Raw genomic sequence first — 16,036 nt, forward strand, 5'->3', positions numbered from 1 at the left:
AACTTGAAACCATGTATCCACTATAACAACAGAAATGTTACACGTTTTCGGTTACTTTGATTGGCAGACTTCTGGGATATGTAGTTCTTACACGCAGCTGTCTGCTTAGATACACTTGCTTGCCATGTGGAGCCAGCAGCAGTGAGCGGGGATACCAACTTTCCAGCCTCTAAGCTACAGCTAGCTGTGTTGTGTTGACTGTCATAATGTCATTTTGCTTTAACTTTGACCTTCCAGCACTAACAACCAACCCGGACGGAGACGATGGATATAAAGTGCAAAAAGAAAAAAAAGAGACTGCAGCTAAATCTGTGAGTAACATTACCTCACAAACAATGTGTTCGAGATTAAGTACTCAAAGTTGTGCTGTATGGACTTCAGCAAACTGACCTGATGGCAAGGATTTGGTCAATATTTAAAGAAATATACAATACGTGCCATGATGTGTGCATGCAGTGGCGTGAATAAGTTTATAAAGGCTTGGGACTGTGGGGGAAATCAGGACCCTCGCACTAGGCTTATAGACCCTTTTCTTCTATTTTAATTACACATGTATTACAACATCCACATTGCATTCACAATCACATCTATAGAAATTCCAACGATTAAAGGGGTACAAGTAGTCAAGGACAGCACCAAAGCAAACAGCAAAACTAGACATTCATAATTGCTCGTGAAAGTTTATTCTACAAAAAAATCTAGGTCTATAGCTCAATAACCCCCTAAACCTCTCCTAAATTGACCAAATCAGCAAAGTCATTCATGCATATTCACTTATCAAGTCATTTCAGCTGTATGATTCCAACTTGACAACAATGAAAATGTAAATGGTGTTAGGTGTGCATCCACTAGACTAGAGAGCGTAGGTTGACATGCTCTTTGCCACGAGCCTTGACGTCACAGGGCAGAGGACTGACAATAAAAACTCATTCATAGTGATTGTATGATCAGTACCCGAGTCACCACTGAGTTGTTAGTGTACTGTATACAATCAAAGTTAAGAGGAAAATAAAAATCTAAGCTGTTGTGCTCTGGTGTATGGGACTGCATTAACATTTAGACCGACCACTGCACACATAATATTCTCTAAATCATTAGCCAGTCAATCAGTCTTAATTAGTGGAGCACATTGTTATAAAATATAGATATTTAAGTTACTTATATACATGTAGAATTCAAATAAATAAGGTACATTGCCTGTAGTATCGTTGTAAACCAATTATCATCTAATCAAACGGCACTCTTTTATATTTGTTTAAATTCAAGTTCCTATATTTGGCCGGACAACCTTCATTTCACCAGCAGATGTCACATAAGACAAGTTGAATGAAACTTGGAGTTGATTAGACTTATTTTCAATGTAGTTATCAAAGCCTCAAAAAGCAGTGTTTCAACATCACCACTACTAATATTGGTTCTTTGGAATTGTAAGTGAGAAATTGCTGTATGTTAAATTACTTTTTTAATATTTAATTTATTTAGTTTTAGAATACTGTTTTCAAAAAACTAACAGTGTTCATGTTGTTACTTCATTGACACACATCAACAATTTATGAGCAATACAATTCAATGGAGATCTCTGTGAGGGTCATGGTCATCTTAATCCGGACATTCCTGTCCTCTGAGTTTCTGCCTCCAGCCCACACAGCCTCATTGTATTGCTGAATTATATATCTGTACTGCCAAATGATATTTTTAACTTGAACCACATAACGTGTGCTGTAGACATTTATTTCCTGCCCATGCAAACTGCTTTGTATTTTCAGACGGAGGATGATACCAAACCTGCCGAGCCATTGAAAGAGGCCAAAGAGCACCTTCCACTGTCTGACCCACAGTTCATCCTTAGGGATGCTGTCACTGAATCAGTTACCATAGGAACACTCCCTCCTCTTCACTTCCTCAATGAGACTGTTTTTGAAAAAACTGCTTCGGAGAGAGAGGACGACGAGAAAATCCTCTCTCGTACCGCGGAGCAGGGGTCTGATCTTATATCTGGCGTGTACGAGGGAGGGCTGAAGGTGTGGGAGTGCACTTACGACCTTCTGGAGCTGATTGAGAAAGATGGAGAGACCTTCGGGGGGAAGGCGGTTTTGGATCTGGGCTGCGGTGCGGGGCTGTTGGGGATATTGGCTCTGCAGAGAGGAGCCAGACAGGTCCACTTCCAAGATTATAACAGTACAGTTATTGAGCAGCTTACAGTGCCAAATGTGATAATAAACTGCCAGGAGGAGGATGAAGTAGACAGTGACGATGACAAATATGGGAGGGGCAAAATGAAGGAGGAAGATGGTTGCAAAAAGGAGGGGAAAGACAAAGAAGATGAAAAAGATGGCAACCCACCACCTAAGAAAAAAGCCACAGACCTATCCCAGCAACCATTACTAGCCAAGTGTCGTTTTTTCTCCGGTGACTGGTGCACGTTTCTTGCTTTGGTTGAACAGGAGAATCCACAACCCAAATACGACCTTATATTCACCTCAGAGACTATCTACAACACTGCATACTACCCATCGCTACACAAGACCCTCCACAAGCTGCTGGCACCAGATGGACTGGTCTACGTCGCCACCAAATCCCATTACTTTGGTGTGGGTGGTGGACTGCACCTGTTTGAGACATTTGTGGAGCAGAGGGGCATTTTCTCTTTGGATCACCTGTGGGATGGAGAAGAAGGACTTCAGAGACATGTAGTAGTCCTACGTTTCAAAAAGCAAAGGGCACTTAAATAAGCAAAGCAGCCTTCAGGATTTCAATTCAGCTTTATTAATGTAATAACTGTTAAAGAAGAATACTGCACTGTTTAATGCAAACAAAAAAAACAGGAAGTCCTTTATTTCAAGATGGGAAGTTGTATGTTAGAGAAACCATGGTAAAACAATGTAAAGCTGTAATAAAATCTGCTATCTCATTCCCTTTTTACTCTTTGGTTTACCTATACTATCTTTCACTTCCTATATAGACATTTGAATATGTCTGCCAGAAAGTGAAGTGCAGTTGAAAGGGGCTATTACAGGTCTTTAGATGCATGAAGAGGAAAGAAAGGAAATGGGCTCAGTGACCTTTTGCGAGTGATTTCCCCAGCGTTCAAACAGCAGCATGAAAGCCAGGCTTGTTTCTGAAGTCTGGCGCAAAATGTCAATTGCAACTTATCCCACCGGCCCAAGGATGTCGTTTGAAAGTGGATTCTAGAGTCACTGCACATCAATGGTGGGACTCTATGGGGTCTCTGTACCTCTAATTCAAGTAACAGCTCTATTTTTTACCTTCGGTTAATGTCACCATGTAATTTGGGTGTGCTCAATTGTTAAGCCGAAAGACATGACACATTACAATGAGTATGTACACACAGGAAATATTTACAGATTCATGTAAGTACAGGAAGGGAACTATGTTGTAATTTTCCCAACACCATGTGGATTCCCCTTTTTGTCCAGATCAAGGAAATCAGTTGAATTACTCTTGGTAGGGCTTTTTTTCTGAGGAAGTATGCCTGAAATTCAAACCTGTTTCTCGTATCTGATGTGATTCGTCAAAGAGGATGAGGAAGCCAGAAGGTTTTTACAGGGTCAATGAAAAACCAAACTGTTTGAATATAGCTATCAGCTGATTGAACACAATCAGTATCACGTCCCTGTCATGTTGACTGTGACTAGAGAACAAACAAAGTTATTTTAGGGAGGCTGTGTTATTGAAGACCTTTTAGAACTCACCTGAATGAATGATTCCAGCTACACAAATAAATGGATCTCAGCATAAACAAGGCTATGACGCAAGTCCACACTGCCCTTTTGATAAATAATATTTAGCAAACATGTTTTTTTTTTCTAGGAAACAACAGCTCAAACATGACACATCATTTCAACAACCACAGTGCGTGGATAGAATTTCCGCTTACTTATTTTGTACACTGTAGTGTTATAAAGACTATTTCATTCTTACACACGTACAAAACACCCATCAAGGTTTCTGTTTGCATATGCCCGGCCAGCAAACCTCCAGTGAGTCCGCTTCGTCATCGACTCTCATTTCGACAGCTGTTCACGGCCTGTGGGGGAATTCCTGGTTCCTCGAGTAGACACAGCCTTTCCCCTGCTTACTTTATGGGAACAGGGGGCAGGGCCACTCAGATGGTTTTCCTCAGAAACTATTATGTGTTGATTCATTGTGAGGGGGCGTGCTGCTCACCACTCCCACTGTTTCCTTCTTACTGGGAAGTGACTGTTAGGCTTACCGAACAGAGGGAGCGTATGAAAAACAGATAAGAGGGGAGGGAGGGAGACTGATGGGTGATGTGAATGATGGTGGTATTTAAGGTGCTTGCTCTGAATGTCAGACAGTCTGCTGAATCCTTCCAGGGGACTTGGACGCCATGGGAGAGTGAGCAGTCGGCCTACAAGCAGGTGGGATGGTTATGTTCATTCAATTTTTAGACACGTGTTGCTGATTCCACATCTTCTTGTTGAGATGGGACTGCTGAAGATTTTTTAAAGCTCGACCCTGCAAGAGCACAGTCCTGGAAGGCTTCATGAGGAGATGTATTTTCTTATACACCCCAGATTGAAGAGAAACGTTTCAGTGATTTACTTGGGTAAGTATATAGGCAGAAAACTGGTCAAATGATGGTCAATCTAAAAAAAACATACTAGGGACATTTTATCTAAAGAATATCAGAAATGCTTACAGTCTACTTTTCAACATGTTTAAACTATAACTGTTTTATTTGGTAGAAAAGAGTACTTACCAACTTCCACATTTTGAGCGCTGGCAGCTGTTTAAACTAGTGCAGGCTTTAAGGACTGAATTAAGTCTCTCGTACAGGAATTATATTATGGTAATAAGCTGTAGAACCGGTGGTTACCCAGTCCAACTACCCGGAAAGATAGCAGTTTCCTGAACATTTACAGGTGTGGCCTTCCTCAGAAAGTTCACTGCACTGTATTACATGTACCTTAAAAGAATGTACACTCATACTGAATAAACCACAGTGACTGAGATAACATTGTGGAATTATCTCACGGTACTGTCACTGTCAATATTGTCTCGTAATTGGCCTTGAATGAGGTGTTTTTGAAGATGAAGGAAGAGATTCTCAATAGTTAATATCAAATAGGGGTCAAAGATACATTGAACAACTGAATATCAGTAATCCCATTGTCCCAAAGTTCTTTTTTCCTGGGAGTGTAGTACGGCCATAAATGATGATTCATTTCTTGTTTCAACAGAGCACTATCACAGTGATATGATTCATTGCTTGCATCAGCCTAGTGGACATACTTTCATTTCAGTGGCTGAAGAGCATTTACAGGAATACTTAGGTTAAAATGGTTGGATTTCCTCAAACGATCGACTCTACAACCACAGCATTAGATCCATTCAATTATAACAACATTTTTGAGGTTTGTATTCCACTTTGTTTTTATTTCCTTACATAATCTGATGCAATTTTATTAAAATATGTCTGTTTAAAATTAAATATTGCACTACTAATGCAAATGCCAACTATGATTCATCACTGTTTAAGATCAACATTAGTTGCCTCTTGCTCAATATTCCAATGAAAACAGCAGGTCTGACATTATCATCCATCATCACTGCTTTTCTTGAGAAAAAGGGAAGCTGACTCAACGTCTACGTTCTGCTTAACATCTTGTATAGCATGTATCTTAAGCCCACTTCTATTGTTAATCACAGAGGTTTTATTAATTATGTACAAGAATATTTTGGATTTATTTTATTAAAAAACGGGCAGTACTTGAAAAGAGTATTGATGAAGAACCATGAGTTATGACGGATAATTAAGCGTTCAAAGATCTTTCGAGGCTCCTGAGGACCAACCTTTTAAGTGCTGTACTATGAGAACTGAATTCCATAGATGGTGGTGTGTTCAGGTGTCATCTATGGGCTTAGTTCTTTTGGAATGGTACTAGTTTTCAGCCTTACTGCACAGCACCCTTGAGCAGAAATCATGACCATCAGAAAGCATTCATGTGTGGTTTAAAGTTATTACACAATACACAGTCAGTGTGTATTGGGTTTAATACGCATCACTTTTGTATGTATGATTGTATTCATTGTTACCTTTCTAATTGCATACGTCACCTCACCAGGAATACAAATAAACACATTTGTAAATTACTGATCACAGTTTATCAATCATGTTATTGTTAATAAAGTAAATTAAAGTCAAATGATTTTCCTCTGTAATTTATTGACTCTCTTCTGTTATTTATTAATGTTTTGTTTCAATTTTAAATCCTGCAACATTCAAATAACACGAAACCAAGCAATAGAGCATTTAAGGACAGTTTTTTCAGCAGACCTTGCCACATCAAAGCCACACATGTAACTCTTTGTCAGGGCTTATCTCAGCTCTAGTTCCATTAAAGCAGCCATGGTGATGGCAATCAGCAATATTAGCTATAAACAATAAGATAAACAGTCAACATACTTTTCCATTAAAATATAATGGGAATATTAAATAATTACAAAACAGTATGATGTTGTGAGGACTTTTAAGACTGATTTAGGTAACACTGACTTAGGTCACACATAGTTACACTGTCAAAAATGAAAATGAGAAACGTCTACAAGTATATTTTTACAATAGGCTACTTGTGTTGGTGATAAAAACCTCTTTGCTCTTTTCTCAAGTATTTTATAACGTGTAGATATATAATTTTACATAAATAAAGAATATCAATACGTCTTCAAACACTTTAAATACCCATTTGGCCACTGAAAAACTTTAAAGCCCAACCCTAAAATCACATCTGCTTACTGTTTGATTGATAGTGTATCAGCCAATCAAAATTAGCAACAAATCCACACAAACCTTAAAACCCATTTGTATTCGCTATAGTAGCTGTCAATCAACTACGTCAAGACCCTCATACAACCAATAGGGAGGTGGTTTGTGTAGAGGATGAGCAACAGGCTGTTTCCCTGCTGTGTGCTCAGCGGTTGGGGCTAAAAATCCTTTTATTCCGTCGGTAAACATTAGTTTTGTGAAGCCTTTATTATTTAGGGCGGTGTTGTATATGTTGAACTAGGCGTAGATAGCAGAATATAACTGCACATTCGTTGTTTTGTATAGAAAACACAGTTTTGTTCGAGGCCGTGGCATGGATGAGGTACGGCCTACCAGTGGGGCTCCAGCCCACGGACTGGTGCCGATGTTTCCCCCTGGACTGCAGGCTATCTACGGGGAATGCCGGAGACTTTACCCCGAGCAGGCCAACCCGCTTCAAGTGACCGCCATTGTAAAATATTGGTAGGTTTTGTTGCTGTTCTGACAAATCTGGAGGCACTGAGTTTGTGGGACAACTTTAGTGGTGATGTCTGGACATTTAGCCAGTAGTTACCCTAGCTGCTAAGCTAAACGTTCAGCTAACTATGCCCAGGAACCGTACTGTACGAAACTGCTACTTTGTTATTGGAGAGTTAAATGATTCACCTATAGTAGCTTGAATAAAAACAACTTAAGCTAGCTGTAACTGACTACTTTTGCACAAGTAATTGTCTCCTTTTGTCTTTACATAGGTGTGCTAAAGACAGTCCAGTGACAATAACAATCACACTTTCCCCCACAGGTTAGGTGGTCCTGACCCGTTAGACTACATCAGTATGTATCGCAGTGCGGGCTCTCCGGCTCAGGACATCCAGGAGCATTGGCACTATGTCAGCTTTGGACTCAGTGACCTGTACGGGGATAATCGGGTTCACGAGTAAGTACCTAATGTAAATACTTGACTTCCTGTTGCACATGGGAGTTGGGGTAACTTTAACACATGTATTTTGATCTGTTTCATTTGACATTGTGAGCACTTGTCAGAAGCCCTTAAATAATATGCCAACTACTGACTAAGTCATGCATTGTGATATCCCCAACCCTCATGCATGAAATAAAAAATGAAAGCGATGCTCCTGCTGTTTTGTTTACCCAGTTTCTTATTGTGTGTGTGTGTGTGTTAGATTCACAGGGACAGACGGACCCAGTGGGTTTGGTTTTGAGCTCACTTTTAGACTCAAAAGAGAGACGGGAGAGACGGCACCACCAACCTGGCCGGCTGAACTCATGCAGGGGTTGGCTCGCTATGTATTCCAGTCAGGTAAGAGCACAGAGGTTAGGGGGGTGAAAAACACACAGTGTAGAACATGGATTCCTTTTTTCACGGGCACATTTTTGACCCCAATGTATACAATTTGGGTTTTTACATACATAATCACACAACGTTTTCCCCCTTTGATAATTGTTTAGATAGACAAATACCTAGAAATCAGAGGCAGTTTTGACATTTTGCTGTTGATTATTTCCAAGCAAATGTGCAAAAAGTACAGCCTTACTATTAAGCGTCACATTTTAAACGCATAAAGGCAAGCCATTTAATGTATGCTCTATGGTAAAACAAGTGATCTCTTACCATTTTTATTATGAATATTTTCGCAGCATTAATGATTGAGGACAAAATCAAAGGCAACCATTTTGATTTAATTCATGAAATACTAATCAGATTCTGTATTATTATTATTATGATATCTGGCTTTTAAAAATATTAAATGCTCTTCTTAGTTTATTTAAAAGCTATTAGTGAAATCAAACTTGATTTGACACGTTAATTGGGCGCTGGAAATGGAAATGTCATTGTCTAGGCGGAGATAACAAATTAAGAGATAATAAAAACATGGTTAGTTCCAGTCCTGCATTTTCACCCTTTACCTGGATAGTGTGTGACAAAGAGGTGAAGTTTTAGTTGTATCTTTAGTCACCCTTTGTTAATAGTTTGGTAAATGATTCATCTACGCAGGATATGATAGAACAACTCTCTACGGCTGCAGTTGGCATGCTTCCTTCTAACGTCTGAATGCGAAGAATGTGTTCTTTGTAAAGGCCGCTTGTACATTCAAACACGCGAGAATAGAAGAGTGTGCTGCTGGCAGCCGGCTTAGGTTTAGCGCACATTATTTGTGTTTGCTGGAGCTCAGGGTATTGACAGGAAGTCTAATTTCCCCTTTCTCTCCCTTTGCCATTGGCGAAAACAATCCTATTAAAATGGTGAAGACTGCTGTTGTAGTGTGTAAATGTATACTCTTTGTGTACTATGTATAGTCTGTGCTGCCAAGTTCTTTAAATCCCTAAGTCGTGTATTATAATGTACACAAAAAAGTTTGGTTGAGAGGGGAAGGGGGTTTAAAGGTTGTGAAAGAGAAGAAGGCTCCAGGCTCCCCTCTCCTCTCCACCCAGCCCTTCTCTGCTATCCAGCTGGGGTCAATTTGCGCGTGGGTGGGCTGCTCTCCTGAGCTAAATTAATGCTGATTCCTGGCCATCTTCCCCTTGCTTTTCTCCTGCAGCAAATCTAGACAGGGTGCTTGTTACCTCCCAAGCAGACAGATTCCCCAGATGGAAATTTAGTTTATTATTTTTGTGCCCTATTTGGTTGTAGAATTCTCTCTCTGCCATTGTTACTGCAACTTGTCTTCAGCGATTTTGTACCACCAGTTAACGATAAGAAAGAAAGTTGGACTTCTACGACTTGTGAAAGAGTGTGTATCTTAAAACAATTTAAATCATGTTTTGCCATACTTAAATAATTCTCCTCTCTTCTACAGAAAACACATTTTGTAGTGGCGACCATATATCGTGGCACAGTCCTCTAGACAACAGTGAATCTCGTATCCAGCACATGTTGCTGACAGAGGATCCACAGATGCAACCCGTTCTGACTCCGTTTGGCACAGTGAGCTTTCTCCAGGTCAGTTCAAATATGTGATATTCACGTAATTTAAGTATCCATAATAAAATTCTGTAAAATGATAGATATTTTACCCAAGAATGTGTGTACACTAATCTGGTTCTTTAAGTAGGTTTGTGGAAATTAGTCAATTCATTATATGTGTAGCAGCAGGGGCCTTCAACTTGTTGTAGTGTCTGTGTCTTCTTTGTGTCAAGTTGTCATATCAGCTGAATTGTTAAATTAATATATTATTATGAAGGAGACTTAACTCATTGTGACATTTAGTTAATATTACATAGTAGTGCGTGGAGGCGTGTGGCGCAGTGGATAGAGCGTTGGTGTTCGGATCAAGGGAGCACAGGTTCAAACCAACAAGTAACATGTAATGTAATGTAGTGGAACCAAACGACAATAGAGATGCTCAAACAGCCACAGTACCCTATCTAGGAATAATTTGTCAATGACATTTGTACAACCTACAGATTTGGTTATTGTTGTAATTTATAGGAATAAAGTAGTACAGCCACAGTACTAAGCAGTACTCAGATAGTTGCCTCCTATCTCCTACAGATTGTGGGTGTTTGTACGGAGGAGCTACAGGCGGCCCAGCAGTGGAACGGCCAAGGCATCCTGGAGCTGATGAGAGGAGTCAGACTGTGAGTACAACAAAGTCATGTTTGGGCATATTGGGCTCTGGTTTATTAGGTAAGCTTCTATTTTGTTGCTCAACCTTGTTCATAAGTGATCGTTCAGTAGTCAGAGCAACGCAGGTTCATATTAATGTCACTCTTAGAAAATGTCATATGTGACAAAGATTTGCAGTAAATACAACTTGACCTGGCACAAGTCTTTCGTTTATATTTGTTATTTTTTTAACTTTAACCTTGAAACAATGTAGACCACAACTATTTTAGTTGTATCGTATAAATGAGATAAAGATTATTATTTATTGTAAACGAATAAAGTTCATGCCACTCCAGATCCAAGTACAATGTATAGTTTCCAGTTTTAGAAATGCATTGTGATCAGCCATTGAAGCACATAGCTACTTGTTCTTTGATTAACTCTGTGTTAAACATTTATTAATGATTAATGCTGTGTGAGACTAATGTTGATGGTTGTCCTGTGTACAGAGCTGGCGGCCCCTGGCTAATCACAGACATGAGGAGAGGGGAGACCATTTTTGACATTGACCCACACCTACAAGTAAGGCTTTATTAAGCTCTGCCACTCCCCGAATTACACTGTATTGTGTAAGATAAACGGCAATCTTATGTTCCCTGCTAAAAGCTATAAATGAATAACTTATAGTGTGAAACCATTGCCCTCTGCTGTTATATGGTGCACGTTGTTTATGGGAAAGATGGTCAGGAGTTCAGATGAAAGGGATCCAAAGCAAACTGATTTTCCCTGTAATATAAATAGATAAAAGCAAGTCTTTTGTAGATTACAGTGCTAACTTTATCGGCCTGGAACTGTCAAAGATGTATCCTGGAAATCAAAGAGGCAAAGCGACCCCAACATCTTCAAAGTGACCCTGACATCTACAAAGCATTTTAAAGGCATCCCTTAATAGAAAATGAAGTTTTATTTTAACATAACTTTCACATTATTTTTCCCTTTTGACAGTATTTAGTGCCCCCTGTTGGCCAAGTCAACTTTATACAGTATCTGAAGTGAAAATGGTAACTACATGCGAATGTTATTTGAGCTAGTGTTGATGATTGCGTACTATCTTGCTTATCCAAGCAGGAGAGGGTGGATCAGGGTATTGAAACGGAGGGCTCTAACCTGAGTGGGGTCAGCGCCAAGTGTGTGTGGGATGATCTGAGCCGACCGCCAGAGGACGAGGAGGACAGCCGATCCATCTGCATCGGATCCCAGCCCCGGAGGCTCTCAGAAAAAGGTAAGATGCTCTAATTAGGACTGAGCAGATCCACAAATGCTTAACCAATCTGGCACAGGGGTTCAGGTGTCATGCTCTTTGTGTGTGTGTTGACAGACACGGAGCAGATCAGGGAGACCCTGAGAAAAGGCCTGGAGTTTAACACCAAGGCAGCACTACCACCCATCAGCAGCCAGAGACCGAGCCACGACAGACCTCAGTGAGTGATCCTCCCACGCACCCAAACACACACTGACATGACTTCAAGACAACTCCTGCCAACAAATGCAGCGAATCACAACCTATGAAATCCAAACTGTTAGCACCATTGTTTCCTAGCTACCAGCATAATAAAATGGTTTGTCCCTAATTTGTAGCTATTTTTCGGAGGAAGTCTTACGCATAGTAAGGTTACCGCTCCATGAAAGGAGTTGTGAAATATCTGTCTGTCCATTTCCCTTTGCAGACAATTACCAAAGAGCTGCCATTTCCTTTACATAAGCTGTCAGAGCCATTCTCTCATTGAGGATTGAACCATGATACACTTCCTCACTAATGTTTCCCCTTTTTTGTCTCGCTCTCTTTCCTATTTGTTTCTTAGGAGTCGGAAGGACAGTTTGGAGAGCGAGAGCTCAGCAGCCATTGTTCCTCATGAGTTGGTCCGAACACGACAGTTGGAGAGCGTCCATCTGAAATTCAACCAGGAGTCAGGCACACTGCTGCCGCTCTGCCTGCGGTACTGCATCTCTCTCTCCAGCCAACGCATAATATGTATCCTCTCGGAATGTCCCCAAGAGGGATTGATGAAAAATAGGCTTTCCATTCTTGTTGTATGGGTGTGGCATTCAACAACACAGAACATTTATGGTGACACTAGTTTCTCTGATGTTAGAAAGGGGCTTTCTGCAAGTCAGCTTGAAACTCATCATCCTACTTTCACTTTGATAGCACTTTAGTGTCTCCAATAAATGCTAGCCAGTGATGTGTACATAAATATATTGAGACATGTGTCTTTCCTGACCCTTGGCTAACTAGAGACGTTAGCGAAGATTATTACTGTAAATGAACTTCATGACTAAGATAATAACTATCTTTTCTGCTCACTTACCCAACAATAAGTGTCAAATTGCAGAAATTTGATAAGAACAAAGGTCATGATTTGCTGAATTAAAACTTTAATTTCAATGATCATAGACTCGATAGTTAAGTTGCCTTTTTATTGTATTAGTATCACATAATCAATATATTTTCACCAATGTCAGCCAACTTTCATTTACGTTTTTTAATGTGTACACACCAGTGGCTAATATATTTTGCAGACAAAATGCCATCCAAGCACTGTTTTTCGGCACAGACAGCAGACAAACCTGCCTTATGTTACCTCTGTCTGAGGAAAGAACAATACCGATGTTAAACAGAGAGACTTTTGTGTGAGACAGGGAGAGATATGTAGGGAGTTGGGAGCGAAAACACGGTGTAAAGGACCCATGTATTTGATACTGACATGGGACAAGATTAGTTAGGATGTCTCTGTACATGTTGTTTCTACCAGTGAAGTTTGATACTGTCACATTTAAAGATAAGTAGTGTATGGCTGAAATAAAGGAAAACACTCAGGCACCTATCGTTACATTTGTATTTTATAAAGCTTTTAATGTATTCTATTACAGGGGCCGGTTGCTCCATGGGAGACACTTCACTTACAAAAGCATCAACGGAGACACAGCCATCACATTTGTGTCTACTGGAGTTGAAGGAGCTTTTGCTACAGAGGAGCATCCTTATGCCGCTCATGGCCCCTGGCTTCAGGTACACACACACCACACTTACACTCGCACATAAACTCAAGGATTCCTTGTGGTGAGTTCATATTTAATTAATGTATTTTACCTTTTGTTCTCCCTATACAGATATTGTTGACTGAAGAGTTTGTGGAGCAGATGCTGGGGGATTTACATGAACTGAACACTCGTGAGGAGGCAAGTGAAAGATACCCTGCATTTTACTTTTATTTTCTGTTTGGTTTTATTAAACGGCCTGTTTAACCCTTTTATATTCTTTCTGTTTGTGTAGACAAAGTTACCAAAGGAGTACAGTTGGCCAGAAAAGAAGCTGAAGATCTCTGTCCTACCAGACTCTGTGTTTGATAATCCACTGCAATGAGACAGAGACACTTCCTCTCTAGAAACACCAGCAGACACACACTTCCAGAGTGTCCATTTTGAGCAGGAGACCTCCGACCATGCAGCGACCCTGAGCTTTCAGAAATGTTGTTCCCCTGTGGACGGCCAGAGACTGAAAATGATCTGAGGGAAGGTCTAAACTCTTTTTGACTTCCTGCATTCTTAGACTAGCCCTACAGTTCACAACATTTCTCTTAGGCTTGAATACTTTTGAGAATGTCAAACCAGCCGGTCCAGATGGTTAACAATCATTATATGTGACACACTAGCTGTAGGGCAAAACAGGAAGTTGTCATTCCTCCAGTAAGGCCTGCCACATCTGAGGTCCAAAATAAAAGTCACAAATACAGTTGATACCGCATCCTGTGATCACCAGACATGGTGTCTCCGGAGATAACTGTTACAGTTCTATTTATTCCACTTGCCTTTAGAAAGGAAGGAAAATGCACATGTTGAACATTCTTACCAGTGTTTCTTTCAATTGAGCTCATGTGTATAGTATTTACAAATGCTGGACATTTTTCTCTTGTGTGTTTGTGGACATACCAAAGTTTTACCTGTTGGCAGTCTGCTGCCAATACCGTCTGTGTCAAATGTGTCATGATTTTGTAATAATCACATGATGGACTGAACTATGATTAACTAAAACTTCACTGCGTGTGACTTCCCTGGCACAGGGGATCTCTTTTTTTTTTCTCACATGATGCTTTTAAAAAAAATCAAATACATCAAGTTTGTTGTAAATGTTCGAATATCAGGAATCCATTGTCACTGTCTTCTCAAGTGTTGTCGCCAGTAGCCACATACATATTTTGTTGTCAGTAGGACCTGCTTAAAATTGAGTTGGAGTAAAATTCCTCAGTGCCTCGTGTTGAAAATGACTACATATTCTCTATTGACCTTTAATGCTGCCTACAGTCCTAGATTTGTTAAACACTAGTCATTTTAATCAAGACTGCTGCGTTCAGTCTTTTTCTGAGGGTCATTGCATTCCATTTCAACACTAAAACAGAAAGGACTACTTTTACTGAAAAACTGTACTATTATACAACATGTCATGGCATCTTATTTTTGTTTCCTTTTTTATTCAGAGTGATAAATGTAAAGTTTAGACATTTTTGATATGGTATTTTGTAATTACTGTCCTATGACTGAACTGCCTGATTGTAATCCCAAGTGCATTAAAGTGTGTAGGTATTTACACAAATAAAGCTGGAACACTAATGCAGAATTACAGAGGAACTCATTTCATGTAAAGATTGTGTGTGTGTGTAAATGGTAAATGCATGTATTCACATGTTTGACCATTTTACTTTCATCTGCCCATTCACACACTGATGCTACCACACAACGTCCTGATGATGGTTGACATTCGGCCCCTGTACAGACGGCAATGGTTTGTGTTTATTCATAGTTGTGTGCAAGTTAAATTCAAAATTAGTTGATACATTTTTCTTCTTAAATTGTAAAACCAATAGCCATAGGCCTATAGAGATCAAGTCTTAAATTATTAAAACATTATTAGTAAAAATGTAAGGAAATGATTGTACTACTGAGATATGATAGATGCTGTATTATTAAATGTTTAGTTGATTTTTTTTTTTTGACAGTGAGTTGAGTATCCTGTAGCCTGGATACCCTACTCACTCAACTCACTCTGCCAGGGGCCCACTTTCGCCAAATGAAAGAATGCCAGGTGCCTTTTCATAACATCTAGGGCTTAGGTGAGACCTTTCAGGGAGAACCAGCCCTGGAACAGTTTTTATTCAAAGCTTAAAATTATGCTTTTTATAATGAACTCTGGCACCTTAATTACATTAAAAGTACAACTTGAATTTCCACTGTCAAATTCATGATGGTGATTATTTATTGAATAAAAACATAATGATCATGTATGTATTGTCTTGTAAAAAATGAGACTCATTAAAAAGAAGAATTAAGAAGTACTTGAGCATTAGTAATGTTGAAACATATTTACTTTTGCTTTCTAGTTGAATTAAAAGTCAATAATACGAGCAAGTTTTGTCACAATCCCTTTGGCTGGTGTTAACCCAAACAGTTAACAGTAAAAACCTGGCAACCCAATATTCAATCCATCTATAAGCATTATTTAACTATTAACAAAAATATATTCGCCATTTAAGACTTTGTTTACACAACCAAATATACCACATTTATAATTCTACTCAAAACAAAGGCGTTAACCATCATTCAACCTTTATTTGTTTAAATAT

General features: G+C 39.5%; 2 protein-coding genes across 5 annotated transcripts; both read left to right on the forward strand.

Annotated features, from left to right (window-relative positions):
• Nucleotides 1–88: 88 nt before the first annotated feature.
• mettl18 (methyltransferase like 18) lies at nt 89–2,911 on the forward strand. The gene is made up of 2 exons (XM_034152111.1): nt 89–311; nt 1,767–2,911. The coding sequence occupies exons 1-2, from the start codon at nt 207–209 to the stop codon at nt 2,730–2,732; spliced, it is 1,071 nt and encodes a 356-aa protein (XP_034008002.1). The 5' UTR covers nt 89–206; the 3' UTR covers nt 2,733–2,911.
• A 98-nt stretch (nt 2,912–3,009) lies between these two features.
• Nucleotides 3,010–15,036, forward strand: sufu (suppressor of fused homolog (Drosophila)). Of its 4 annotated transcripts, XM_034152104.1 has the most exons (14): nt 4,330–4,591; nt 5,226–5,399; nt 7,097–7,273; nt 7,593–7,727; nt 7,975–8,111; nt 9,610–9,752; nt 10,305–10,390; nt 10,868–10,940; nt 11,484–11,640; nt 11,737–11,839; nt 12,221–12,355; nt 13,290–13,428; nt 13,530–13,598; nt 13,693–15,036. In XM_034152104.1, the coding sequence occupies exons 3-14, from the start codon at nt 7,125–7,127 to the stop codon at nt 13,780–13,782; spliced, it is 1,416 nt and encodes a 471-aa protein (XP_034007995.1). In that variant the 5' UTR covers nt 4,330–4,591; nt 5,226–5,399; nt 7,097–7,124; the 3' UTR covers nt 13,783–15,036. The 4 variants fall into 4 exon arrangements, with proteins under 4 accessions (XP_034007994.1, XP_034007995.1, XP_034007997.1 ...); XM_034152103.1 differs by lacking the exon at nt 5,226–5,399 and having other exon boundaries at nt 3,010–4,403; XM_034152106.1 differs by lacking the exon at nt 5,226–5,399.
• The last annotated feature ends 1,000 nt before the right edge of the window (nt 15,037–16,036 follow it).

This window comes from Trematomus bernacchii, unplaced genomic scaffold, assembly GCF_902827165.1.
Source record: "Trematomus bernacchii unplaced genomic scaffold, fTreBer1.1, whole genome shotgun sequence".
In the NCBI taxonomy this organism is placed as follows: domain Eukaryota; kingdom Metazoa; phylum Chordata; class Actinopteri; order Perciformes; family Nototheniidae; genus Trematomus; species Trematomus bernacchii.